The sequence below is a fragment of the Pseudorca crassidens genome, chromosome 20, assembly GCF_039906515.1.
Source record: "Pseudorca crassidens isolate mPseCra1 chromosome 20, mPseCra1.hap1, whole genome shotgun sequence".
Lineage (NCBI taxonomy): Eukaryota > Metazoa > Chordata > Mammalia > Artiodactyla > Delphinidae > Pseudorca > Pseudorca crassidens.
The window spans coordinates 16,947,432-16,973,871 of NC_090315.1; the positions used below are offsets into that span (position 1 = coordinate 16,947,432).

At 43.8% G+C, this 26,440-nt stretch overlaps 1 protein-coding gene and 1 long non-coding RNA gene across 4 annotated transcripts in view; one reads left to right on the top strand and one right to left on the bottom strand.

Annotated features, from left to right (window-relative positions):
• Positions 1-772: 772 nt before the first annotated feature.
• Positions 773-26,440, top strand: part of TYROBP (transmembrane immune signaling adaptor TYROBP) — a 28,140-nt gene continuing 2,472 nt past the window's right edge. Inside the window, exons 1-4 of one of the 3 annotated variants that reach the window (XM_067720370.1) lie at positions 773-945; positions 4,624-4,800; positions 25,699-25,947; positions 26,329-26,355. In XM_067720370.1, the coding sequence (XP_067576471.1) occupies positions 25,896-25,947; positions 26,329-26,355 (79 nt within the window). In that variant the 5' untranslated portion in view covers positions 773-945; positions 4,624-4,800; positions 25,699-25,895. The remainder of the gene's footprint in view (positions 946-4,623; positions 4,801-25,698; positions 25,948-26,328; positions 26,356-26,440) is intronic. The other 2 variants (XM_067720372.1, XM_067720371.1) reach the window with 2 other exon arrangements.
• Positions 22,630-24,783, bottom strand: LOC137215310 (uncharacterized). Its single transcript, XR_010939246.1, has 3 exons — positions 24,550-24,783; positions 23,782-23,949; positions 22,630-22,886 (listed from the first exon to the last, which is right to left on the bottom strand). It is a non-coding gene; the product is annotated as an uncharacterized lncRNA (long non-coding RNA).

Here is a 26,440-nt window from a genome sequence, read left to right on the forward strand (position 1 = left end):
ATGTTGATTGCAAACTCTGTCCTGGAGAAGGGCTAAATCACAAACTTGGGCAGGAACACATGCTGATAACCATCAACTCAAAGAGATCCACGTTGCTAATGGCCATCTAGAGTTGATTCCTGTGCTAATTACAATCTTGGGATCATTTAATAGAATGATCAGAGGGTGTTAAATTCATAGTGAAGAAGACTCTGAAGACTCTCAGACTCTGAAGCCTGACAGCCTGGGTTTAAATTCCATTCCTGTAAAGAGGGGGCTGATAGTAAATCAAATGTCTTTTGGGAAAATTAAATGAGTTAATACAAGTAAAGCGCTGGGAGCAGGGCCTGGCATCTAAGTGCTTACTCGCTAAGTACTAGCTGCAATAATAATGATAATATGCAGCCAACAGTTATTGTTCTGATTTCATGTAATTCTCATAGCAGGCCCTACCTGCAATCTCTTCACCACCTTCCTTGGCCCAGGTCTGAGGGCCTCATCCTCTGGAAAGGTTTCCCAGAGCTTCCCAGGGACCAGGGAGTCCCCAGTCCCGCCTTCGCCCCTATCCCTTTCAGCACCCTTCCCAGGCCAGGGCGTAACCGCTCAATCGCCACTTGGGGGCAGCAACACACCGTTCAGCAGCTGCGCGCGCGGCGCATTGTGGGGCGCGTAGGCTTGAGGGCAGGTTAAGCGGTGGCTTGGGTCAGCATGCGAACTGCGTTTCCCGGAAGGCCACGCGACACCCTCTGCCTCACCTTGCTCAAATCTTGGAAGCGGAAGTCTCGCCCCCACAGAGGGCGCGCCTCCAGAGCGGCGCGGGGGATTGTGGGGTGTAGGGACTGAGGCCCGCGCGGGAAGGAGGGATTGCTGCGCAGGCGTGGGTGGCCGGTAGCGCCCGCTGGACCTTAGCTGGTGGGTGGCCCTGGAGCTACAGACGCGGAGCTGAAGTTGAAGCATTGGTGGAGGGTATGCAGTCCATTACTCGAGGAAGAGCGGGATCCCCGCCCCCCCGCCCCACCCCCCCGCCCCACACTGTGTGTGTCCTGGAACCAGCTCACCAGCCGTGAGGCTCTCTCCTGCATCTCCACTGTCCCTAGTATTTCCTTGGCGCTACAGTCTTTTTTTTTTTTTTTAAATTTATGTATTTATTTATTTTTGGCTGCGTTGGGTCTTTGCGGGCTTTCTCTAGTTGTGGCGAGCGGGGACTACTCGTCGTTGCGGTGCGTTGGCTTCTTCTTGCAGTGGCTTCTCTTGTTGGGGAGCACGGGCTCTAGGCACACGGGCTTCAGTAGTTGTGGCTCGTGGGCTTAGTTGCTCCGCGGCGTGTGGGGTCTTCCCAGACCAGGGCTCAAACCCGTGTCCCCTGCATTGGCAGGCGGATTCCTAACCACTGCGCCACCAGGGAAGTCCCAGTGCTCCAGTAATGAGAGGAAAAAAAAAAAATCCTTCTTTTCTCTCATTTCGTTTTATAGCCACACCCCTTTTTAAAAAAAACCACCTTACTATAGTAACGTTCAACCGTGCACAAAAATAGAATAGTACGATGATCCTCCAGCTACCCATCCAACAATTATCAACATATGACCAGTCTTGTTTTATTTTTTCTGCTTCCCTCCCTGGCTGAATTTGTTTAAAGCAAATGCCAGACATCATATGATTTCATCCATAAATACTTCTGTATGTATCTCTAAAATATAAGGTTCTTAAAAAAAAAACACCTTTATCACCTAAAAAACGAATAATTCCATAATATTATCCAATATCCAACCCATCACCACATTTCCGTGATCATCTTATAAATGTCTCCTAACTGTTAGCTTGTTCAAATCAGAATCCAAACAGGATAGTGCATTGCATTTTGTTGGTACCTCTTTAAGTCTTTTTCGATGACAGTTCCCCCTCGCTCCCATCTATCTCACAGTCTGATTGCACTTCTTGGTGTCCTTTAATATGTTCTTCGGTCCCCTGTGTGCCCTGCAAACTGGTAAATCTAGAAGCTGGGTCGGATTCAGATTCAATTTAGGGATAAGTATGCTTCGTGGGTGATGACAAGTCCTTCCATCAGGAGGCACATAATACTGCCTGGATGTTTCTTTTTTTGTGTGATGTTAATATTCAGTGTTGGGTTTGAGTGTTGTCGGCCTGATCCATCCATTATGAAACCACAGCCAAACCTCAGGAAGGAAGTGTCTCCATGATCTCCCCTCCATCTCTCTCCCTCTATTTCACAAATGTTGGCGCCTATTGCTAAACCTCTTCCTTGTTGCTAAGCTCAAGAGGCAATTCTCCATCCTCAACTCACTGGTCCTGTAATAATGGACCTGTCCTATGCTGTCCAGTAGGGTAGCCACTAGCCACACAAGTGGCTTTTGAGAGGTTAACTAGTTCTAATTGAGATGTGTGCTGTAAGTATAAAATACACACTGCGATTTCAAAGACAGTACAAAAAGAAGAATGTAAAATATCTCAAGAATTTAAAAAATATTGATAACATGTTGAAACGATAGTTTTGGGATATATTAATAATAAAGTACACGAGAGAGCTATTTTATTAAAAGTACTTTCACCTGTTTACTTTTTAAGCGTGGCTACTAGAAATTTTAAAATCACCTATGTGATTCACATTACATTTCTAGTAGAAAGTGTTGTTCTAGACCAGTGGTTTTTAAGTGTGATCTCTGGACCAGCGGCGTTAGCGTTAGCATCAGCATCACATGACAACTTGTTAGAAATGCAAATTCTCTGTCGCCCTGGACCTACTGAACCAGAGTCTCTGGGGATGGGACCCAGCAGTCTGCATTTTACCAAGTCCTCCAGACCATTCCTGTCTGAAAACTCCCCTCCCAGTTTCTGTGACACAGTACCCTCCCAAACCCACCTACTTCTCACCCCTTCACTGTTAGCACCGTGGTCTGAGCATCATTCGGTCCTACCTGGACCACTGCAATTGCTTACAAACTGGTTTCCTGGCATCTAATCTACTTGTAGTTGTAGTTGTAGTTTCCTGGCATCTACCCTACTTGTAGTTCTCACACACAGCTCTGGGGCTCCTCCAAAAACATAAATCAGATCACGTTACTTCCCTGCTTAAAACCTTCCAGTGACTTCTTATTGCATTTAGAATAAAATCCAAACTCCTTCCTGTGGCCCCTGCAGCCTCCCCATCTTCACATCATCCCCCAGCTCGCCCTTCGCTTTTTCTGCCCCAGCCTTGCCACCTTTCTCGCTGTTGCTCACACTCCCAGCTCTTTCTTGCCTCGGGGATTTTGTGATGGCCATTCCCTCTTCTGAGAACACGGTTCTTTGTAGGACTGACTCTCTCTTTTCCTTCGGGCCTCAGCTTAGATGTCCTCATCTCCATGCTGCCATGTGTCATTAAAGCCCGGCTCCCTGCACCCATGTTCACACAATGTCACCCACCTTTCATTCTCAGCATGGCACGTACCACACACTGTTCTTCTTCATTTGTCTTATCATGTATGCACACGGGGGCAGGAACTCATCTCTCTAGCCCACCACTTTGTCCTCAGCTCCTCCCACAGTGCCTGCACACAGTAGGTGCTTAAAAAAGGTCTTTTCACTGACCCAGCATGTGAACTTCCCCAGCATGTGAACTTCTACAGCTGCTCCTCCTCAGTCTCTCTAGCTTCCTCCACCTACTCTGAAATCAGAGGACCGTTGGCATCCATGGTGTTTGAAATCTCAGAACGTTCCGCATGACAATCCTGATTTCTGGCTTCTGCCACATTGGGATATCTGACAACACAGAGCCCACTTTCCAACTTGGGACCAGTAGGCTGGAGCTGCTATACCTGTGAGGGCTTGCTGAGGATACAGAAAACAAAGAACAGAGGGACGTTAACACATCGGGGTGGTTATGCAGCAGATGGAGGTGCTGAGGGGCCAAACAAGAGCCAGTGAAGCCATCGGAAATTAACAGCAGTGGGAAGCCACCGCTGCTCCAGGCTGGAAGAACAAAGGGAGGAGGTGGTGTCACCAGAGCCTGTGAGCCACAACTACTGAGCCCACGCGCCTAGAGCCTGTGCTCCACATCGAGAGAAGTCACTGCAATGACAAACCCGCGCACTGCAACGAAGAGTAGCCCCTGCTCGCCACAACTAGAGAAAGCTGGCACGCAGCAACGAAGACCCAATGCAGCCAAAAATCAATAAAATAAAATAAAATAAAAAAGAAATTCACAAAGACCTCAGTGGGGCTGTTCTCGTGAGGTGTCTGTGCTGTGGCTGGAGTCCGATGTTGACTGGGGTGGGGTCATTTGAGAACTCTAGGGGCTGATGTCCAAGGTGGCTCACTCACACTGCTGGCAATGTTGCTGGCTGTCGGTTGAGAGCTCGGTGGGCTGTTGACCAGAGCAACTACACGTGGCTACTCCAGCATGGTGACCTTACATGGTGGCCGGCTTCTTCCAGAGCATGTGTTCCAAAAGATCCAGGCAGAAACTGTATGTTTGTTTGTTTGTTTTTATGACTTGGCCTCAAAAATCCCACAGCATCACTTCTGCAGTCACAAACCCACCCAGATTCAAGATGAAGCTACATAGATCCCACCTTTTGATGTGAGGAACTTGCTACAAAGAATGTTATTTGAGGCACTGATAGGAGTCCTTTTCTGTCTTGACTCTAGACATTCTCCTGAGATGAACTTCTCTGTTATAGTCTGGTGGCTTTGATGACTAACTACACGGCTACGATTCCGAGCCCTATTTGCAGCCCAGACCCTCTCTTGATGTATAGAATGGTTATCAACTGGACATCCCTCCTCCCAGATATTATGTAGACACTTCAAAATATCTAAACGCAGGTAATTCTCTTTTTTTCTTATTAGTTATCTATTTTATACATATTAGTGTATATATGTCAATCCCGATCTCCCAATTCATCACACCACCACCCCCCCGCCACTTTCCTTGGTGTCCATACATTTGTTCTCTACATCTGTGTCTCTATTTCTGCCCTGAAAACCAGTTCATCTGTACCATTTTTCTAGGTTCCACATATATGCGTTAATATACGATATTTGTTTTTCTCTTTCTGACTTACTTTACTCTGTATGACAGTCTCTAGATCCATCCACATCTCTACAGATGACCCAGTTTTGTTCCTTTTCATGTCTGAGTAATATTCCATTGTATATATGTACCACATCTTTATCCATTCATCTGTCGATGGACATTTAGGTTGCTTCCATGACCTGGCTACTGCAATGAACATTGGGGTGCATGTGCCTTTTGAATTATGGTTTTCTCTGGGTATATGCCCAGTAGTGGGATTGCTGGGTCATATGGTAATTCTATTTTTAGTTTTTTAAGACACCTCCATAGGGGCTGTCTCAATTTACATTCCCACCAACAGTGCAAGAGGGCTCCCTTTTCTCCACACCCTCTCCAGCATTTGTTGTTTTAGATTTTCTGATGATGCCCATTCTAATTGGTGTGAGGTGGTACCTTATTGTAGTTTCGATTTGCATTTCTCTAATAATTAGTGATGTTGAGCAGCTTTTCATGTGCTTCTTGGCCATCTGTATGTCTTCTTTGGAGAAATGTCTATTTAGGTCTTCTATCCATTTTTGGATTGGGTTGTTTGTTTTTTTAATATTGAGCTGCATGAGCTCTTTATATATTTTGGAGATTAATCCTTTGTCTGTTGATTTCTTTGCAAATATTTTCTCCCATTCTGAGGGTTGTCTTTTTGTCTTGATTATAGTTTCCTTTGCTTTGCAGAAGCTTTTTAGTTTCATTAGGTCCCATTTGTTTATTTTTGTTTTTATTTCCATTACTCTAGGAGGTGGATCAAAAAAAATCTTGCTGTGATTTATGTCAGAGCGTTCTTCCTATATTTTCCTCTAAGAGTTTTATAGTGTCCGGCCTTACATTTAGGTCTCTAATCAATTTTGAGTTTATTTTTGTGTATGGTGTTAGGGAGTGTTCTAATTTCATTCTTTTACATGTAGCTGTCCAGTTTTCCCAGCACCACTTATTGAAGAGACTGTCTTTTCTCCATTGTATATCCTTGCCTCCCTTGTCATAGATTAGTTGACCATAGGGGCATGAGTTTCTATGCATGGTATCTCTGGGCTTTCTATCCTGTTCCATTGACCTGTATTTCTGTTTTGTGCCAGTACCATATTGTCTTGATTACTGTAGAGTGGTAGTATAGTCTGAAGTCAGGGAGTCTGATTCCTCCAGCTCCGTTTTTTTCCCTCAAGACTGCTTTGGCTATTCGGGGTCTTTTGTGTCTCCATAAAAATTTTAAGATTTTTTGTTCTAGTTCCGTAAAAAATGCCAATGGTAATTTGATAGGGATTGCATTGAATCTGTAGATTGTTTTGGGTAGTATAGTCATTTTCACAGTATTGATTCTTCTGATCCAAGAACATGGTATATTTCTCCACCTGTCTGTGTCAACTTTGATTTCTTTCATCAGTGTCTTATAGTTTTCTGAGTACAGGTCTTTTACCTCCTTAGGTAGGTTTATTCCTAGGTATTTTATTCTTTTTGTTGCAATAGTGAATGGGATTGTTTCCTTAATTTCTCTTTCTGATCTTTCATTGTTAGTGTATAGGAATGTAAGAGATTTCTGTGCATTAATTTTGTATCCTGCAACTTTACCAGATTCATTGATTAGCTCTAGTAGTTTTCTGGTGGTATCTTTAGGATTCTCTATGTATAGTATCATGTCATCTGCAAACAGTGACAGTTTTACTTCTTTTCCAATTTGTATTCCTTTTATTTCTTTTTCTTCTCTGATTGCCGTGGCTAGGACTTCCAAAACTATGTTGAATAATAGTGGTGAGAGTGGACATCCTTGTCTTTTTCCTGATCTTAAAGGAAATGCTTTCCTTTTTTCACCATTGAGAATGATGTTTGCTGTGGGTTTGTCGTATATGGTCTTTATTATGTTGAGGTAGGTTCCTTCTGTGCCCACTTTCTGGAGAGTTTTTATCATAAATACGTGTTGAATTTTGTCAAAAGCTTTTTCTGCATCTATTGAGATGATCATATGATTTTTATTTTCAGTTTGTTAATATGGTGTATCACATTGATTGATTTGCATATATTGAAGAATCCTTGCATCCCTGGGATAAATCCCACTTGATCATGGTGTATGATCCTTTTAATGTGTTGTTGGATTCTGTTTGCTAGTATTTTGTTGAGGATTTTTGCATCTGACATTGGTCTGTAATTTTCTTTTTTTTTGTAGTATCTTTGTCTGGTTTTGGTATCAGGGTGATGGTGGCCTCATAGAATGAGTTTGGGAGTGTTCCTTCCTCTGCAATTTTTGGGAAGAATTTGAGAAGGATGGGTGTTAGCTCTTCTCTAAATGTTTGATAGAATTCATCTGTGAAGCCATCTGGTCCTGGACTTTTGTTTGTTGGAAGATTTTTAATCACAGTTTCAATTTTGTTACTTGTGATTGGTCTGTTCATATTTTCTATTTCTTCCTGCTTCAGTCTTGGAAGGTTATACCTTTCTAAGAATTTGTCCATTTCTTCCAGGTTGTCCATTTTATTGGCATAGAGTTGCTTGTAGTAGTCTCTTAGGATGCTTTGTATTTCTGCAGTGTCATTGTAACTTCTCCTTTTTCATTTCTAATTTTATTAATTTGAGTCCTCTCCCTCTTTTTCTTGATGAGTCTGGTTAATGGTTTATCAATTTTGTTTATCTTTTCAAAGAACCAGCTTTTAGTTTTATTGATCTTTGCTATTGTTTTCTTTGTTTCTATTTCATTTATTTCGCTCTGATCTTTATGATTTCTTTCCTTCAACTAACTTTGGGTTTTGTTTGTTCTTCTTTCTTTAGTTCCTTTAGGTGTAAGTTTAGATTGTTTATTTGAGATTTTTCTTGTTTCTGGAGGTAGGCTTGTATTGCTATAAACTTCCCTCTTAGAACTGCTTTTCCTGCATCCCATAGGTTTTGGATTGTCGTGTTTTCATTGTCATTTGTCTCTAGGTATTTTTTATTTTCCTCTTTGATTTCTTCAGTGATCTCTTGGTTATTTAGTAACATATTGTTTAGCCTCCATGTGTTTGTGTTTTTTACATTTTTTTCCCTGTAATTGATTTCTAATCTCATAGTGTTGTCGTTGGAAAAGATGCTTGATATGATTTCCATTTTCTTAAATTTACCGAGGCTTGATTTGTGACACAAGATGTGATCTATCCTGGAGAATGTTCCGTGCGCACTTGAGAAGTGTAACCTGCTGTTTTTGGATGGAATGTCCTATAAATGTCAATTAAATCTATCTGGTTTATTTTGTCATTTAAAGCTTGTGTTTCCTTATTAATTTTCTGTCTGGATGATCTGTCCATTGGTGTAAGTGAGGTGTTAAAGTCCTCCACTATTATTGTGCTACTGTCGATTTCCTCTTTTATAGCTGTTAGCAGTTGCCTTATGTATTGAGGTGCTCTTATGTTGGGTGCATATATATTTATAATTGTTATATCTTCTTCTTGGATTGATACCTTGATCATTATGTAGTGTCCTTCCTTGTCTCTTGTAACATTCTTTATTTTAAAGTCTATTTTATCTGATATGAGTATTGCTACTCCAGCTTTCTTTTGATTTCCATTTGCATGGAATATCTTTTTCCATTCTCTCACTTTCAATCTGTGTGTGTCCCTAGGTCTGAAGGGGGTCTCTTGTAGACAGAATATATATGGGTCTTGTTTTTGTATCCATTCAGTGAGCCTGTGTCTTTTGGTTGGAGCATTTAATCCATTCACGTTTAAGGTAATTATCAATACATATGTTCCTATTACCAATTTTTTAATTGTTATGGGTTTGTTTTTGTAGGTCCTTTTCTTCTCTTGTGTTTCCCACTTAGAGAAGTTCCTTTAGCATTTGTTGTAGAGCTGGTTTGGTGGTGCTGAATTCTCTTAGCTTTTGCTTGTCTGTAAAGCTTTTGATTTCTCCATCAAATCTGAATGAGGTCCTTACCGGGTAAAGTAATCTTGGTTGTAGGTTCTTCCCTTTCATCACTTTACATATATCGTGCCACTCCGTTCTGGCTTGTAGAGTTTCTGCTGAGAAATCAGCTGTTAACTTGTGGGAGTTCCCTTGTAAGTTATTTGTTGTTTTCCCCTGTTGCTTTCAATAATTTTTCTTTGTCTTTAATTTTTGTCAATTTGATTACTGTGTGTCTCGGGGTGTTTCTCCTTGGGTTTATCCTGCCTGGGACTCTCTGTGCTTCCTGGACTTGGGTGGCTATTTCCTTTCCCATGTTAGGGAAGTTTTCAACTATAATCTCTTCAAATATTTTCTCGGGTCCTTTCTCTCTCTCTTCTCCTTCTGGGACCCCTATAATGTGAATGTTGTTGCATTTAATGTTGTCCCAGAGGTCTCTTAGGCGGTCTTCATTTCTTTTCGTTCTTTTTTTTTAATTCTGTTCCATGGCAGTGAATTCCACCATTCTGTCTTCTAGGTCACTTATCTGTTCTTCTGCCTCAGTTATTCTGCTATTGACTCCTTCTAATGTATTTTTCATTTCAGTTATTGTATTGTTCATCTCTGTTTGTTTGCTCTTTAATTCTTCTAGGTGTTTGTTCTTTAATTCTTCTAGGTCTTTGTTAAACATTTCTTGCATCTTCTTGATCTTTGCCTCCATTCTTTTTCTGAGGTCCTTGATCATCTTCACTATCATTATTCTGAATTCTTTTTCTGGAAGGTTGCCTATCTCCACTTTATTTAGTTGTTTTTCTGGGGTTTTATCTTATTCCTTCATCTGGTAAAAAGTCCTCTGTCTTTTCATTTTGTCTATCTTTCTGTGAATGTGGTTTTCCTTCCACAGTCTGCAGAACTGTAGTTCTTCTTGCTTCTGCTGTCTGCCCTCTTAAACTCAGGTAATTCTGATACCCAGTTGCTGATTGGGAATCACTATTCTTCAAGATGAATGCTAACTTTCTTACAGTGGCATTCAGGGCTCCCATCTTTCCACATTATACAGACCCTGATTTGGCTCCAACCTCATCTCTCTGCCTCTGGACTTTAGGGATTCACCAAGACAATCTCTAAGTAGTTTCTCGCCTGTGAACCTTAGTACATGCTCTTCCATTTAACTGATTGTGCTCTCACTTTTAATACACATGTCTGGGGTTACCTCCATCGGAAGCCACTTCCTTTCTCAGACTGGGAGAGGTACCTGCCTCAGGGCCCAGCAATGGCTTGGGCCCCTACATTCACTGCATTTCAGGAGCCTGTGTCTGTGTGGCCTGCCATTGCACCTGCTTTCTGCCTGACCCTTGTGAATGGCTAATAAGCAGCCGTTTAATGGATTGTGGAAGTCAGTTATGCTGAAATTCCCAAAGAGATATACCTCCCTATTCACACTCATATAATCCTCTCCCCTTGAATCTGCCTTGGACATGTGACTTGCTTTAACCAATAGAACATGACAGAAGTCACCCCCAGCCAGTTCCTGGCTAAGCCTTAGGATTGTCAGATTTTGCTTCTGTGTACTCAGGAGCTCTGAGCTCCTTGTTGGGGAGACCACATGGAAAGGCCATGTGGAGACCTAAGGAAGCCAGGTAACAGCGAGAATCGATGCCCCTCATACATGACCCCAGTTCAGCTGTTCTAGTTATCCCTTAGCCATTCAAACTTTTTCCAAAGCACCAGACACGCAAATGAAGAAGCTCTCTTGGATGTTCTTTTTTTTCTTGGATGTTCTAACCAGAGCTGACATCATGTGGAACAGAGACAAACCATCTCTGCATCTATTCAAAATCTTGAAACACAGGACAGTGAACAAATAATAACATGGTTGCTGTTTTAAGCCATTAGTTGTAGGGAATTTTGTTATGCAGCAATGGCTACCTGATACACACTGAGTAAACTATTTCCTATTCCTCTGTACACTCACTGCCCAGATCAGGGCTGGCATATTGTATGCATTCATTTATTTGCTCACTCATTCACTGATTCATTCACTAATTTATTCTTTCACCAGATATTTATTGAGATCCTGCCATGTGCCAAGCTCTGTTCTAGGTGCTGTGGATACACTGGTGAAAAGACAGGCAAAATCATGGAATTCATATAATATAAAGTGTGATTTCAGTGTAAGAGCAATCATCCTGGGTAATGTACCAGAATGATTGGCCAAAGACAGAGTAAAGAAAGCAAGAATGTATTATAGAACAGAAACATAATGTCATACCAGCTGGGTTTATGTCTCAGCCATTTGGGGGAAAATATCAATTTGGAGCCTCATCTTGCATGATAAATGAAAATAAATTCCAGATGGACTAGAGGAAAATGTGGGAAGAAAATTACACAATAAAAATCTTGAAAAAAAAATCTTGAAGATGAAATAAATATTTAATAATCTCTGGGTTGGAAAAGACTTTCTGAACTTTAAGAGAATAAATCACAGGGACTTCCCTGGCGGTCCGGTGGTTAAGACTCCGTGTTTCCACTGCAGCGGTCATGGGTTCGATCCCTGGTGATCCCTGGTTGGGGAACTAAGATCCCGTATGCCGTGCTGCACAGCCAAAAATAAATAAATAAATAAAAATTTAAAAATCCTGTTAAAAAAAGAACAAATTACAAAGGAAAGGATTGATGGGTTTGACTGTATAAAAAGTTAAATATCCCGTATGTTCAAAAAGGGCATGACGGGGCTTCCCTGGTGGCGCAGTGATTGAGAGTCCGCCTGCCGATGCAGGGGACACGGGTTCGTGCCCCGGTCCGGGAGGATCCCACATGCTACAGAGCGGCTGGGCCCGTGAGCCATGGCCGCTGAGCCTGCGCGTCTGGAGCCTGTGCTCCGCAACGGGAGAGGCCACAACAGTGAGAGGCCCGCATACCGCAAAAAAAAAAAAAAAAAAAAAAGGGCATGACTAAAATTGAAGTTAAATAAATAGTAGAGAAAAATATTTGCAACAGGTATGATAGAAAAGTGGTTAATGTAATAAAGATATTAATAAATTAATGTGGAATTAACAGGAAAAGCCAATACCCAAAAGAAAGATGAGTAATTAATATGAAAAGACAATTCAAAGAAGAAATACAAATAGCCAAAAAAGATGAAAGGCAAGTTTATCCCCAGTAATATTCAAATAACTTGCCACTTGAAATACTGAGATGCATCCCTTTGTCTGTTAAATCAGCAAGGATGTTTGAAATGTGGTTCCCTTTGGTGAGGAGAGTTCAGGGAAATGGAAGACCCTGTTCACATTCACTATGATTGGGATGTGAATGGGAGTGACCCTTCCAGAGAAGGATTGGGCAGCCTGAGTCCAAAACCTGAGAATGTGCATATCTGTTAATTCACCATTCACCCTGCTAGGAACTTAGCCACTGGAAAGAATCCGGCAAGTGGAAAAGATTTCACTACAAGGATTTTTATAACACCATTTTTAAAATAATAGCGAAACGAACAAAAACTAATTGGAAATAATTTGACTGTGTCCTACTAGCATTTGACAAAGATCCATGGGATGTTAATTGGTGTTTGAGAATAAAGACTCCTTGATAAAATAAATGTGGGAAATGCTGGCTTGAAAGAAGTTAGGTGAGCTGCAGGAATTTTCCTCAACATGCTAGAGTCCATGATAACTGTATGAGGGTACCTCCTAGGCATTTTTTTCCTGAATGTATTTACTTATTTCTGACTTCATTTTCAGTTCTTTAGCAGTTGTTGGCAACTATCATGCCATTTCTTCTCTCTCATTCTATTGGCCACCTCACGGCCCAAGACCTACTCAGATTCAAGGGGTGGGGTAATAGACTCCACCCTTTGATGGAAGATGCTGTGAAGTCAGACGGCAAAGGATAAGGAGCCAGGGAGGGCTGAAAAATTGGAGCCATTTTTGCAGTTGACCAGAGCCCTTTCTTTTCTTTTCTTTTCTTTTTTTTTTTTTTGCGGTACGCGGGCCTCTCACTGTTGTGGCCTCTCCCGTTGCAGAGCACAGGCTCCGGACGCGCAGGCTCAGCGGCCATGGCTCAGACGGGCCCAGCCGCTCCGCGGCATGTGGGATCTTCCCAGACCGGGGCACGAACCCGTGTCCCCTGCATTGGCAGGCGGACTCTCAACCACTGCGCCACCAGGGAAGCCCTAGAGCCCTTTCTTCATGTGTATAAGGCAAGGTAAATTACTAGCAATTGTAACCAAAGAATCCCCAAATCTCAGTGGCTTGATGCAACTTATCTTCTTTCACAGGGTTGTGTGATACAGCAGGTGGGGTAGCTCTGCTCCTCAGAGCCACTTAGGGACCCAGGCTCCTCCCACCTGGCACCTCTGGGCTCCTTTAGCTTCCCTGCACCTGCACTTAGTCCTCTCCATTGGTGAATGTTAAAAGAGGTGAGGATCCTAAGTGGGAGGTTTGGGGGATCACACCTGGAAGTCAGACAGCATCTGCCCACTTGCTCATTGGCTCACATACCTGCTTATAAGGGAGGATGGGAAATGTGGTCCAGCTGTGTGCAAAGGGGCAAGGGGGGCAGTTTTAGTGAGCAATTAGTCTCTGCTGCATATTTGGGAACATGCTGTATCTGAACACAGAGAAGGGTTATCTTGTTTATTTATTTGTTTTCTTGTGTATCACCTGTCTTCTTCCACTAGGATGTAAGCTGCAGGAAGGCAGTTTTATTCACCGTTGCATACCCATCACCCATCCAGGGGCCCAGTGAGCACTCAACAAATATGTGATGGAATAAATGGATGAATGCATGAGTGGATGAAAAATTCAGTAACTTCACAGGACACAATATTATGAACCAATTAAGAATGATACTTCTTTTTTTTTAAGAGACTTTAAAAAATTTAATTAATTAATTAATTAATTAATTTTTGGCTGCGTTGGGCCTTCATTGCTGCCCGCGGGATTTCTCTAGCTGCGGTGAGCAGGGGCTACTCTTCGTTGCGGTGCGCAGGCTTCTCATTGCAGTGGCTTCTCTTATTGCAGATCATGGGCTCTAGGAGTGCGGGATTCATTAGTTGTGGCACACGGGCTCAGTAGTTGTGGCTCGTGGACCCTAAAGTACAGGTCCAGTTGTGTGGTGCACAGGCTTAGTTGCTCTGTGGCATGTGGGATCTTCCCAGACCAGGGCTCGAACCCGTGTCGCCTGCATTGGCAAGTGGATTCTTAACCACTGCGCCACCAGGGAAGTCCCAAGACTGATACTTCTAAGGAAATGCTCACATATAATGAGCATTTAGGTAGGGTCTATGTTAGGTAGGACATGAATCCGTGACAGAACTCAATATAACTACAGCTTAAACAAAGGAGAACTTTAATTCTCTCTCACCAGTAGACCAAGCATAAGCAGTCCAGGGCTTCATGGTGTCAGTATGGAGGCTTTATGGCATCAGAGATGCAGGCTGCTTTGACCTATGGCTCTCCCATCCCTAGGGGAGCGTCCCGGCCTGAGTGGTCCAAGGTGGCTCCCACCACATCCATGCTCCAGGCAGTGGGAAGGGGAAAAGGGAAATGGAGACTCAGCCCACCACTCTTTCTAAGCATAGGTGGACAGAGAAATAAAATCTTAGCTTTGGTGTCTAATTTATTCTGAGGGTCATCTCTTTGGTTTCTTCCCAGGGCAAATAGCGAGGGTAACAGTGAGGTCACGTCATGAATGAGCAGTCAAAGGGAATATAGCTGCTTGTTTCAGGTTAATACAAGTTGGTTGCAAAAATGGGCAGAATGCAAATTTGCATATATGATATGGTCAGAAATATATAAAAATATACCCAGTAAAATGACAGGATGGAAATATAACAAAATATTGTAATGAGGTTGTCTCTCAGATGTAGGTGAAGTTTCTTTTTCTTTTTGTATTTTGCTGTGTTTTTCAAAATTTTCACAACGAGCAAGCATTATTAGATCTTTTAAATTTTATTTATTGTGACATATAGAACACCTATCAAAAGAGCCCACAGAACCCCCAAACAAAAAGCAAATGCACGGCATAATGAATCATTGAGTGAACACTCGACCATCTACCGCCGCAGAAAAAAAAGAGGTCATCAGTGCAGTCTAGAAAATGTTTTGTCCTTTTTTATTCGTAAAGCTTCCTCTTCTCTGACAGGTTACCACCATTTTGATTTGATAGAATCCCTTCCTTGCTTTTCTTAATAGTTTTTCTCCCTACCTGTGCTTCCTAAACACTGTAGTCTAATCTGGACTATTTTTAAACTTTATGCAAATGAGGACCATATTGCATGTACTCTTTTGTATATGGCTTTTTTTTCTTTCACTTAACATTCTGTTTGGGAGATAAATCCATGTTGTAGCAAGTATTAGTATCTACTGTATTTATTCTATGGATCCAGGATAATTATTATCATTATTGTGTGAATGGGCTACAATATACGTACCCATTCTCCTGTGATGGGCATATGTGTTGGTTCCCCTGAAGGGCTTTGCAAATAGCGCAGCTGTGAAGAGGTTTACACAGGTGTCCTGGTGTCCATCCACTAGTCTCCCCAGGATACAGGTAGAGGGGCAGAAGTTCTGAGTCACTGGGAAAAACAATGCCATACTGTTTCCAAAGTGGTTAAACCACTTCCACTCACTCCTGCAGCAGCTTTACAATAAGTCTTGATATCAGGTAGGGTGAGAGACCTCTCATCTTGTTCTTGTCTAAGAGTATCTTTGTTATAATCGGCTCTTTGTATTTCAGTGTAAAATTTAGGCTCCATCTGCAAGTTCCACAGGAAAAAGCTTTTAGAGTCTAGATTATGAATGGATTGAATATATAGGTAAATTCAGGGGAAACTGCTATCCAAATCCAGTAACGTGGTATATCAAACCATTTATCTAGATTTTTTTAAAAGTCTTTCACAGAGTTTCCCTGTACAGGCTTTTCATATAGTTTGTTAGATTTATTACTAGCTACTTGGCCATTTATGCTAATGTAAAGTGTTACTTTTTTCCACCTTTGTTTGGTTTATGGCTGGTATATAGCAATAAAATTGATTTTTGTAGGTTGATTTTATATCCAGTTACCTCACTAAATTCTGTTATGAATTCTAATAAATTAGTCTATAGAGTCTTCTGAATTTTCTTTAGCCAGAATCATATAATCTATTAATAATGGTGGCAATAACCTTTTATTTATTTTCCTGCTTTACTTCAGAGTTAAGGTCTCCAGGACAAAATTGAACAGAAGTGATGACAATAGGCATCTTTCTTTGTCTTATTCCAAACTTAGAAGGAAAACATTTTTCTTTAGATTTTTTTTTGATGTGGACCATTTTTTAAGTCTTTATTGAATTTGTTACAATGTGGCTTCTGTTTTATGTTTTGGTTTCTCGGTCCTGAGGCATATGGGGTCTTAGCTCCCTGACCAGGGATCAAACACACACACCCTTCATTGGAAGGCAAAGTCTTAACCACTGGACAACCAGGGAAGTCCCAGAAGGAAAACTTTTAATATTTAACCATTAAATGTTTTAATACTTAACCATAAGTGATGCTAGCTGTTGGTTTTGGTAGTGCTATTCATCAAATTTTTATAAAACTTTTTTATTGGAGTATATTTTATTTAAAATGCTCTATTAGTTTCAGGTGTACAGCCAAGTAAATCAGTTATACATATTTGTGTATCCACTCTGTTTTAGATTCTTTTCTCATATAGGTCATTACAGAGTACTGAGTAGAGTTCCCTGTGCTATACAGTAGGTCCTTATTAGTTGTCTATTTTATATATAGTTATTCATCAAATATTTAAATTCACTTCTATTCCTAGTTTTCTGAAAGAATGTTGAATTTCATCAAAAACTTTTGGCATCTGTTGAGGTAATCATATGCTTCCCCCCTTAACCTGTTAATGTGCTGGTTTACATTGATTTTCTAATATTCAACCAATCTTGCTTTCTTACTATAATTCTAACTTGGTCATGATCTATTCAAATATTGCCTCTACCCCATTCTTCTATGACTACAATGAAATAAGTTAGAAATTCTCTTTCATCCTATCTTTTGTATTTCTCTTTTTTGTATTCGAATACCGAAAAAAAAAACCTCTCTCACTTTTTATAATTTCCAGTTTCCTGATAAAAACTTCAAACTTGTGTTTTGTTTTCTTGAAAATTCGTGTAGCTATAGCATAGTGAAGGGGGTATAAGGATAAACTGTAAGTTCACATGAAAGTTAGGTGACTCCGGGCTCATTCTTACCTTGAGTGTGATGGCCTTCAGGTCTCAGCTTAAAATGAAGAGCTGAGGTTCAGACTCTCCAGTCTGGGTGGATCTGGGCCTTTACTTTTGCTCCTCTAATCTCAGACTGTCTTCTGAGTTGGAAAATGCCTTTGGGACAAATGAAGGCATTTGGCCCAAAGGCATTTGAGTTTTGAACTCCTCTCTTGTTTTATTCTGAGTTTTCAGTACTGTTTCCTTAGCCTCTTACTAGTGCTTTGCTGCTTTTAGTAAATTTTTTTTCCCATAGACTTCATCCTGCATTTTTATCTGTTCTCCAATGGAGGGTGGTTTCTGATTTCTTTAGAACACCACTCCTGGCAGAAGAAGTCCTGTATTTTTTTCTTCTGCAAAATTGAATTTATTTGTTTGTTGTGTTTTCTGATATTGAAATATCTTTTTCCCCCAATTACATAGATTAAAAATACTCCCCATAAAAAAAATCAAATTTTTAAAAGTAAGAAAATATAGGGCTTCCCTGGTGGCGCAGTGGTTAAGAATCCACCTACCAATGCAGGGGACATGGGTTCGAGCCCTGGTTCGGGAAGATCCCACATGCCGCAGAGCAACTAAGCCCGTGCGCCACAACTACTGATTCTGCGTTCTAGAACCTGTGAGCCACAACTACTGAGCCCGCGTGCCACAACTACTGAAGCCCGCATACCTAGAGCCCACACTCCGCAACAATAAGAAGCCCGCGCACTGCAACAAAGAGTAGCCCCCACTCGCCGCAACTAGAGAAAGCCCATGCACAGCAACAAAGACCCAACACAGCCAAAAATAAAAACAAATAAATTAATTTAAAAAAATAAATAATCTAAATCCCACTGCCCAGAGATACCACAGTTGGCATTCACTTGACTACACATTCATACTTCTTTCTACGCAGATATACACAATTTTACTTATATCATTTTATGTAAATGGCATCATGTTATACCCACATTGTTCTCATATAGTTCCTTCACTTTTTTTTTAGATTTTTTTTTTGATGTGGACCATTTTTAAAGTCTTTATTGAATTTGTTACAATATTGCTTCTGTTTTATGTTTTGGTTTTTTGGCCATGAGGCATGTGAGATCTTAGCTCCCAGATCAGGGATCGAACGCGCACCCACTGCGTTGGAAGGCTAAGTCTTAGCCACTGGATCACGAGGGATGTCCCAGTTCCTTTCCTTTCAACCCTGTTTTGTGATTACCCTCCCCCATCTCCTATCCTGATCCAGGTCACCAGTATTACCAGCGTTAGCGGCCCAGGTGTATCCTTACATAGTTTACTCCACCATCACTCAAATATGCAAACATGTATACATATATTTATAAGGGATTCTTTTTGGTCACTGTTTGGAATCGCACTAGATTCACTTCTCTGCATCTTGCTTTTCTCAGTTAAAATCCCTTCAAATCAGCTTGTAGAGTTCTAATTCATTTGTAATGACTGCGTTTATGATATGGGTAAAACACAGTTGATAAATCTATCAAGTATTGCTTTAATTATATTTAAAAGGCCTTCATTTTATGAATAAAACTTGGCCGTTGTGGTCTAAGATGGGTGCCCACTGCCAGTGTCAGGGCCACACTCCAGCCAAGAGGAAGGGCAGAGACGGGCAGGGCACACTTTTGCCTTCAGAAACACAACCGGGCCACTTCCCTGGCGGTCCAGTGGTTAAGATTCCGTGCTCCCAATGCAAGGGGCACGGGTTCAATTCCTGGTTGGGGAACTAAGATCTCGAATGCCACACAACGTGGCCAAAAAACAAACCGAAAACAAAACAAACAAACAAAAAGACAGAAGTTGCCCATTTTGTTTCTTCCCACATTCCATTGGCCAGAAGACAGTTACAAGGCCTCACCTGGCTCCAAAGAGACTGAGAAACATAGTCTTGGCCAGGGGACCAGATGCCCAATTCCAAATGCTATTTCAATAGAAGAAGGGGAGAAAACAATGTTTGCTGATCACTAGAATTCAGGCTCACTCACCTTCGAGCCAAACAGTGCTTGCTAGCACTTTCCCTTACGCCAGAGTGGGAAACATCTGGGTAGTCATCCACGGATAGGAAATAACTGATAGGAAATAAAGAGATTGTGAAACCTCTTTACCAGTTTCTTTGGTGCTTACAGCTGTCATTTCATTAAAAACAAAAACAATTTTTTTTATTCAGGTAGAATTTACATAGAGTAAAAATCACCCTTTTTAGTGTATTTTTCTGTGGGTTTGAAGAATGCATACAACCATGTAATTGTCACCACGATGAAAATATAGAATTCTATCACTCCCGGATCTCCCTTTGTGGTCAACCTCTCCCTCTACTTCCAGCCCTTGGCAGGCACTGATCTGATTTCTGTCCCTATAGTTTACCTTTTCCAGAATGTCATATGAATGGAATCGTGTATGTAGACTTTTGAGTCCGGCTTCTTTCACTTAACATCATGCATTTCAGATGTGTCTGTGCTGTTGTGTGTATTAGTAGCTTATTCCCTTTAATTGCCGAATAGTATTCCATCGTATGGAAGTATCACAGTTTGTTTATCCATTCATCTGTTGACGAACACTTGGGTTGTTTCTAGTTTTGGGCAATTATGACGAAAGCCACTATTGATATGGCATACTGGTTTTTATGTGCACTTAAGTTTTCACTTCTCTGGGGTAAAAACCTAGGAATGAGGGCTTCCCTGGTGGTGCAGTGGTTAAGAATCTGCCTGCCAACGCAGGGGACACGGGTTCGAGCCCTGGTCCGGGAAGATCCCACATGCCATGGAGCAACTAAGCCCGTGCGCTGAGCTGAGCCTGCACTCTAGAGCCCGTGAGCCACAACTACTGAGCCTACTTGCTACAGCTACTGAAGCCCGCGCACCTAGAGCCCATGCTCTGTAACAAGAGAAACCACCGCAATGAGAAGCCAGCGCACTGCAACAAAGAGTAGCCCCCATTCACCACAACTAGAGAAAGCCCGCGCACAGCAAGAAGACCCAGTGCAGCCACAAACATAACAAAACAAAACAAAAAACCACCTAGGAATGAGATTGTTGGGTCATATGGTAAGAATATGTTTAACCTTATAAGAAACAGCCGAACTGTTTTCTAAAGGGTCTGTACTATTTTGCCCTCCCATCGGCAATGTATAAGAGTTCTAGCTGTTCACATCTTTGGCAGCTCTAGATATTGTCAGTGTTGTTGTTGTTGTTTGCCATTCTAATAGATGTGTAGTGGTATCTCATTGTGGTTTTCCATTTTATTTTGACCAAAGAATCAAACTATTATCTAGGAAGGGTAAGGCAGGCCAGATGGATTGGTTCCCCTGGTATTTTGGACAATTCTCATGCTTTCTATCCAGAGGTCCAGGGCTTTCTGAACATCAGCTCTACATTTTGGGAATTTCCTACCTTATGAATTTGGCCTCCCCAGTCTAGAATTCAGAGACCACTTTCCCACCCTTTCTTGCAGCTGTGGTGTGGGAATGTTTTCCATACTCTGCCAACCAAATACACCCATGTTTGAAAATTGTTTTTTTAATTTGGAAAATTTTGAAAAGACAGAAAAGTAGACAGAAAAGTATGAGGAGTCCTCAATAATCTATCTACTCCCAACAACCGGCCAACCATGGCCCATCCTTTACCACTCATTCCCCTCTTCTGTCTTGTTATGTAGCAAATCCCAAACATCATATTTCATCTGCAAGTATTTTGGTACTCACATCATGATTCGATTTGAAAGAGAGTGAGAAGGAGGCAACCTGTAAAATCGATTCTGATGTGAACATCAGAAGTCTTAGCAGAAAATTCTGTGTGGGCATTAGGATTTGTGTAGCCCCGGGAGTGCTTCTCTGGCCCTCCTAGAGATTCAGCGGTTTCCTTAACATCATTGAACACACCTCCTTTTCTGTTGCCTTGGTTTCTATGGTATGTAACGAAGAACCCTGACTGCTATGTTTGGGTCAAGTGTAACGTTGGTTTAATAACTGGTGCCAGGGGGTGGGCATGGATAATTCCTACTTTCAAATTGTGGAAGCAGCAAGTCTTTTGAGAAAGGGGTAGGGATAAGAGATGTCATGGGCACCCATTGTACTGATGACCCGGTGCCCCTCTTTCCTTCTGGAAATTAAACTCCCTTTGTCTTAGTGTAGGTTCCCCCAGAAGCAGACGCTGAAAGAGGATTCAAGTGCAAGCCATTTACTGGAAGTTCAGAGAACACCAACAGGGAGTGGGGAAGGGAGACAGGGAAGGATGAGCCAATGAAGGGTGTGTTATCTAGAGCAGTTGGAGCTTACTCTTGCTGGGGAATCCTGGAAGACTGTAGAACAGTCTAGAGTTGTTCATCCAAGTCTTGAGGGAGCTGGGGTATTTATCTACCAACTCCCGTCAGTTATTGGTAGAGAGCTGCTCCCAGGAGCATTAACTCCCTGGCCCTTTCCAGCTTGGGCGGAGTGGGTTGCAACAGCCAGAAAGAGCCCTCAAGAAGATAGCCACAGTGCAGGCACTCAGAAGCCAGGTTGTGTGCTTGGAAATGGTAAATGCTGAGGGAATATGGGTGAGACACCAACAGCATCCCCCCATGCTGCTTCTAGGGACTGTTCCTCCCTCCTGCTCCATTTCAGTGTCCTCATGCATCCTGCCATTTTCTTACAGATTTCACCCCTCACCCCAGTTTTGAGGTGGGCAGATTATTTGTGTTGAGCCAATCTTTGCCCTTTCCCAGAATATATATCTATATCTATATTATATATCCCTATCTATCTATCTATCTGTCTAACCAACCAGCGTTCTTGGACTCCTTAATCAATAGTAATTGATAAGAGGCCAGATGAGAAATTCAGGCAAGGCTCTACTGGGACTCGTGCTGCAGCACGAAGGAGCAAAAACAAGTAACAGTTCCCCTTGCTTGCTTCCTGAAGGGGAGTGAGCTGGTAACTTAAATTGGGTGAGGGTAGGGGTCGGTTCATGGGTCCGGGCCGGAGGGTTGGCTTAGGCGGTTGGCCAACCCACTTGGTGGTGCTGTGTGCAGACACCACGTGCAGTATCCTGCTTTTGCTCCTGACACCTCAGAAGTGGTAGTTGGGTTTTTGATCTTTTTTGGTTTTTTTAATATTTATTTATTTATTTTGGCTGTGCTGGGTCTTAGTTGCAGCATGTGGACTTCTTAGTTGCAGCATACATGTGGGATCTAGTTCGCTGACCAGGGATCGAACCCGGGACCCTGCACTGGGAGCATGGCACGGAGTCCTACCCACTGGGCTACCAGGGAAGTCCCAGTCTTTTTTTTTTGCGGTACGCGGGCCTCTCACTGTTGTGGCCTCTCCCGTTGCGGAGCACAGGCTCCGGACACGCAGGCCCAGTGGCCATGGCTCACGGGCCCAGCCGCTCCGCGGTATGTGGGATCCTCCCGGACCGGGGCACGAACCCGTGTCCCCTGCATCGGCAGGCGGACTCTCAACCACTGTGCCACCAGGGAAGCCCGAGGAGCCATGTTTAATACAACCTGTTACCACTGGTGGTCATTAGGGCCAAGAGCCAAAGAATATTTATTGAGCATCTGCTATGTGTGCTGGCGACACAACGGTGAACAAGACAGAAAGATTCCTCTTCTTATGGAGTTTCCATTCTAGAGGAAGTGGCGGACCGTAGAAATAGGAATACGTAAGTCAGAGAATTTCAGGCATGACAAATACAGGAAGAAAATGAAATTGGTAGGAGGTGACTTGAGCAGTGGTGACCAGGAGAGGCCTCTGTGAGTGTGTAGCATTTGGGTTGACACCTGGAGGATGAGAAAGGGTCAATTATTCAAAGACTTCAGGAAAAGCATCACAGACAGGGGGAACAGCAGGTACAAAGGCCCTGAGGTGAGAATGAGCTTGACTTATTCAAGAAACAGCAAGAAGACCAGTGTAACTCAAGTAGGGGAAGTGAGGTGAAAAGAGGCCCGAGGGGAGGACACAGAGATGGGCAGGTCTTAATATGAACATATGTTTTTATTTCTCTCGGGTAAATGCCTTCTTTTGCAGAATTGCTGGATCTATGCATAGGTGACTATTTATAAGAAACTATCAAACTCTTTTCCAAGGTTCTATTTTACATTTCCAATTGCTCCACGTCTCTGCTGACACTTGGTAGGGTCCGTGTTTTTAATTATTGTCATTCTAGGGACTTCCCTGGTGGTCCAGTGTTTGGGACTCCACACTCCCAAGGCAGGGGGCCCAGGTTTGATCCCTGATCAGGGACCTAGATCCTGCATGCCACAGCTGAGACCGGGTGAAGTCAAATAAATACTTAAAAAAATTTTTTTTTGTCATTTTAGTAGGTGTGTATTTCATTGTGGTTTTAGTTTGTATCTCCCTAATGACATGATGTTGAGTGTTTTTTCACATGTTATTCGGCCAGTCACATCTCTTGTTTTGTGACGTGTCTGTTCCAATCTTTCGGCCATTTAAAAAAGTGGGTTATTTGCCTCACTTTTCAGAAAGCTTCCTCTGGCTGGTGTGGGGAAGATGGACTGTAGGGGGCAAAAGTGGAAGCAGGGAGAGTGGGGAGGGACTGTAGCTCCCACAGAGGCAAGCTTGTCACAGACTCAGCACACAGCCTGCCTTCTGGGAAAGTCAGTTTTGACCTTCCCCAACTCTTGCGCTGCTGCCAGGAGAGACTGAGACACTTACAGATCTGGTGGCCAGGGGGGCAACCCTGCTTCCTGGAGTCTGGCTCTGGAAGGAGGTTGCTGCCCTCCATCTCAGCCTGTTCCTTTTCCCGGTGGAATGGAGACCAGGGAGTGGAGACCAGCCCAGGCTGGCGTATCGGGGTCTGCACCAGTAAAGTTGTACCTGTCGCTAAAATATTGAAATACTTCACTTTGGGTTGGTAAAGAGCCTCTATCCCACGTCCCACAAATATCTACCACCACCCCAGTTGGCTCCCTTGGGACACCTCAGACTTCCCCACATCTCATCAAGCAAAGGGGAGCCCCAGGACTCTGATCGAGCCCTGTGGCCACATCTGTTCTGACTAGGCGCTGCCTGGGTGTGGGGCTGGTAGACTGGGGACAGCCTGGGCCTGGCTGGAGTTGGAAGAATCAGATCAGGAGGCCGAGGCTGAGAGGTCGAGGGAGGATTTTTCTCAAGGCGAGCCCAGAACTAAGACTTGAAGTACTAATAACAGTAACAGCAATGATGTTGATAAAGATTAACATTCATCGAGCATATACAGGGTGCCAGGAAGCCTGATTCTAACAGACCTCACAAAATCCTCACGAGAAACTGGATCATTGCAGCAGCCTGGCCCCCAGCTCCTGCCCCTGCCCCCCACAGTCTGCTCCCCACCCCCAGCCAGAGGGAGCCCTGGGAACACCCGAGTCATATCAAAGCCCTCCCGGCTCAGAGCTTCCTCTGGTCTCTGACTGCCCCCCCCCCGGCTTGCTGGGCTTCAGCCACCTTGAGATGCCTGGTGCGCCAGTAGGGCCTGCAGGACCTACTCCCTCCAGACCTGGTGGTGGTGGTGGTGATGGTGGGGTGTTGATTCTTCTGCGGCGGAACTCGGCCAGGCCTGGGCAGCGGCGATGTTAGCAGCCAGTGCTGCCTGGGACTCGGCCCTGGCCCTCTTCCAGACTCGAATAATACGCCCCCGCAACAGGCCACTCAGCGTCTGTCCCATGACCAGCATCCAGTTTCCCCTTTTTTCTCCTGAGCCCGGCCCCCTGGGGAGCTGTGGGTGTTCCGCCTGGACAGGGGAGGGGGGCTTCCTGCTGCTGGCCCTAACCTCAGGTTCCTCCTTCCCCAGCCCCAGCTCATCTGCTGGGGCTAGAAGTCCTTGTCATCTCCTGGGTGGCCTCCGTCAGTGCTCGCTTCCAGCGACTTCCTCATTTGGTGGGAGCAGCCTAACCTGGCCCAGTGTTACCACGTTTCCCCCACCTGCCTCACCCCAAAGCCCCAGTCCTGCATCTGTGCTGTGTGCATCTGTGTCACTGCCTATTCCTCTCCCTCTTTCTCTGCCTTCCCGCTACTTTCTCCTTCCCTATCCTCCATCTTGGTTCTTTTTTCTTTCTAAGGGTCAAATATTTGTCTTTGGGTCCTGGGTTCCATTTCTGCCTTTATGTTCTGTGTCACCTTGGGCAAGTGTCTTTATCTTTCTGTAAAATGGGGATCAGAGCATCTCCCTCAGAAGAGTGTTCTTGGGGGTTAAATGCATGAACACTTGGGACGGGGTGCCTGCACGTCGTTAGTACCCGTATCCTGATGGCTCTCTTTTAATATCCTATGACCATCACATGGTTCTGATTGTCAAGTAATTATAACTGGTTCTTATAAAAAGCTGACAAGGGTCAGACCCTGTTCTAGAAATATTAATTCATTTGATTCCCCACAACAATAGTATAAAGTAGGTACTATTTTACTCCTCATTTTACAGATGAGGAAACTGAGGCCCAGAGAGGTTGAGTGACTTGTTCAAGATTGTCCAGCCAGGAAGAGGCAGAGATAGCTTCAAGCACAGTCAGCCACAGACCCTCCTGTTATAATGATGTCTGACCCCTGCCTAGGGATGGAGGTCGAGTTGACACATGTATCTTTTGCCCTTCGTTCCAGCCACTGGGGACTGCAGCATGGCCCTCTGGGGTGTCTGGGCCTGACTCTCTGGTGGTATCCGTCTCCGTTCCTCCTCCCCCATCGTCCCCTCCTCCCTCCTGCCACCACCCACCTCAGACTTCCTCCTTTCCTTGGTTGGACACTACGTCACATCCCACCCGCCTTGGACTGTGGTGTCCAGCAGCGTCGCCTGCATCATGGGGGGCCTTGGACCTTCCAACAGGCTCCTGTCTCTCCTGACTGTGGGTGGTGAGTTGGGGGCTTCGGCAGCTCCTGGGCTCAGTTCTGGGCAGGAAAGGGAACAGGGCGGAAAGAGAGAACCAAAGGGTGGGGGATGATACCGGAGCAGATCCCTGGGGCCCAAAACCCTATGGGTCTCTCCCAGACCCTGTGCCCCACAAGATCTGGCCTCTGGGAGAAGCAGAGGGAGGGGATTCTGAGGGTGTTGCAACAGGACACGTCGATGTAGAAGTAACACAGTCCGGTGGCCGTGATGCCGGCCCGCAGGTCCCACCAGACGTGGCTCTCCACCCGCGCCTGCTGCCTGTTAGGACCCACCCTACGCAGCTTCTCTGCCCAACCCCCAGTCATAGTCACGTGTCTCAGTTTACCTTCTTTTTCTCTCCTCAGGTCTCAGCCTCGTTCAGGCCCACGCAGGTAGGCCTAGACCTTGCGATCCCCCTCCCTACCTCCCAAAGACCACCCCACCTCTGTCCCTTCCCCAGTCTCTCCACACCACCCC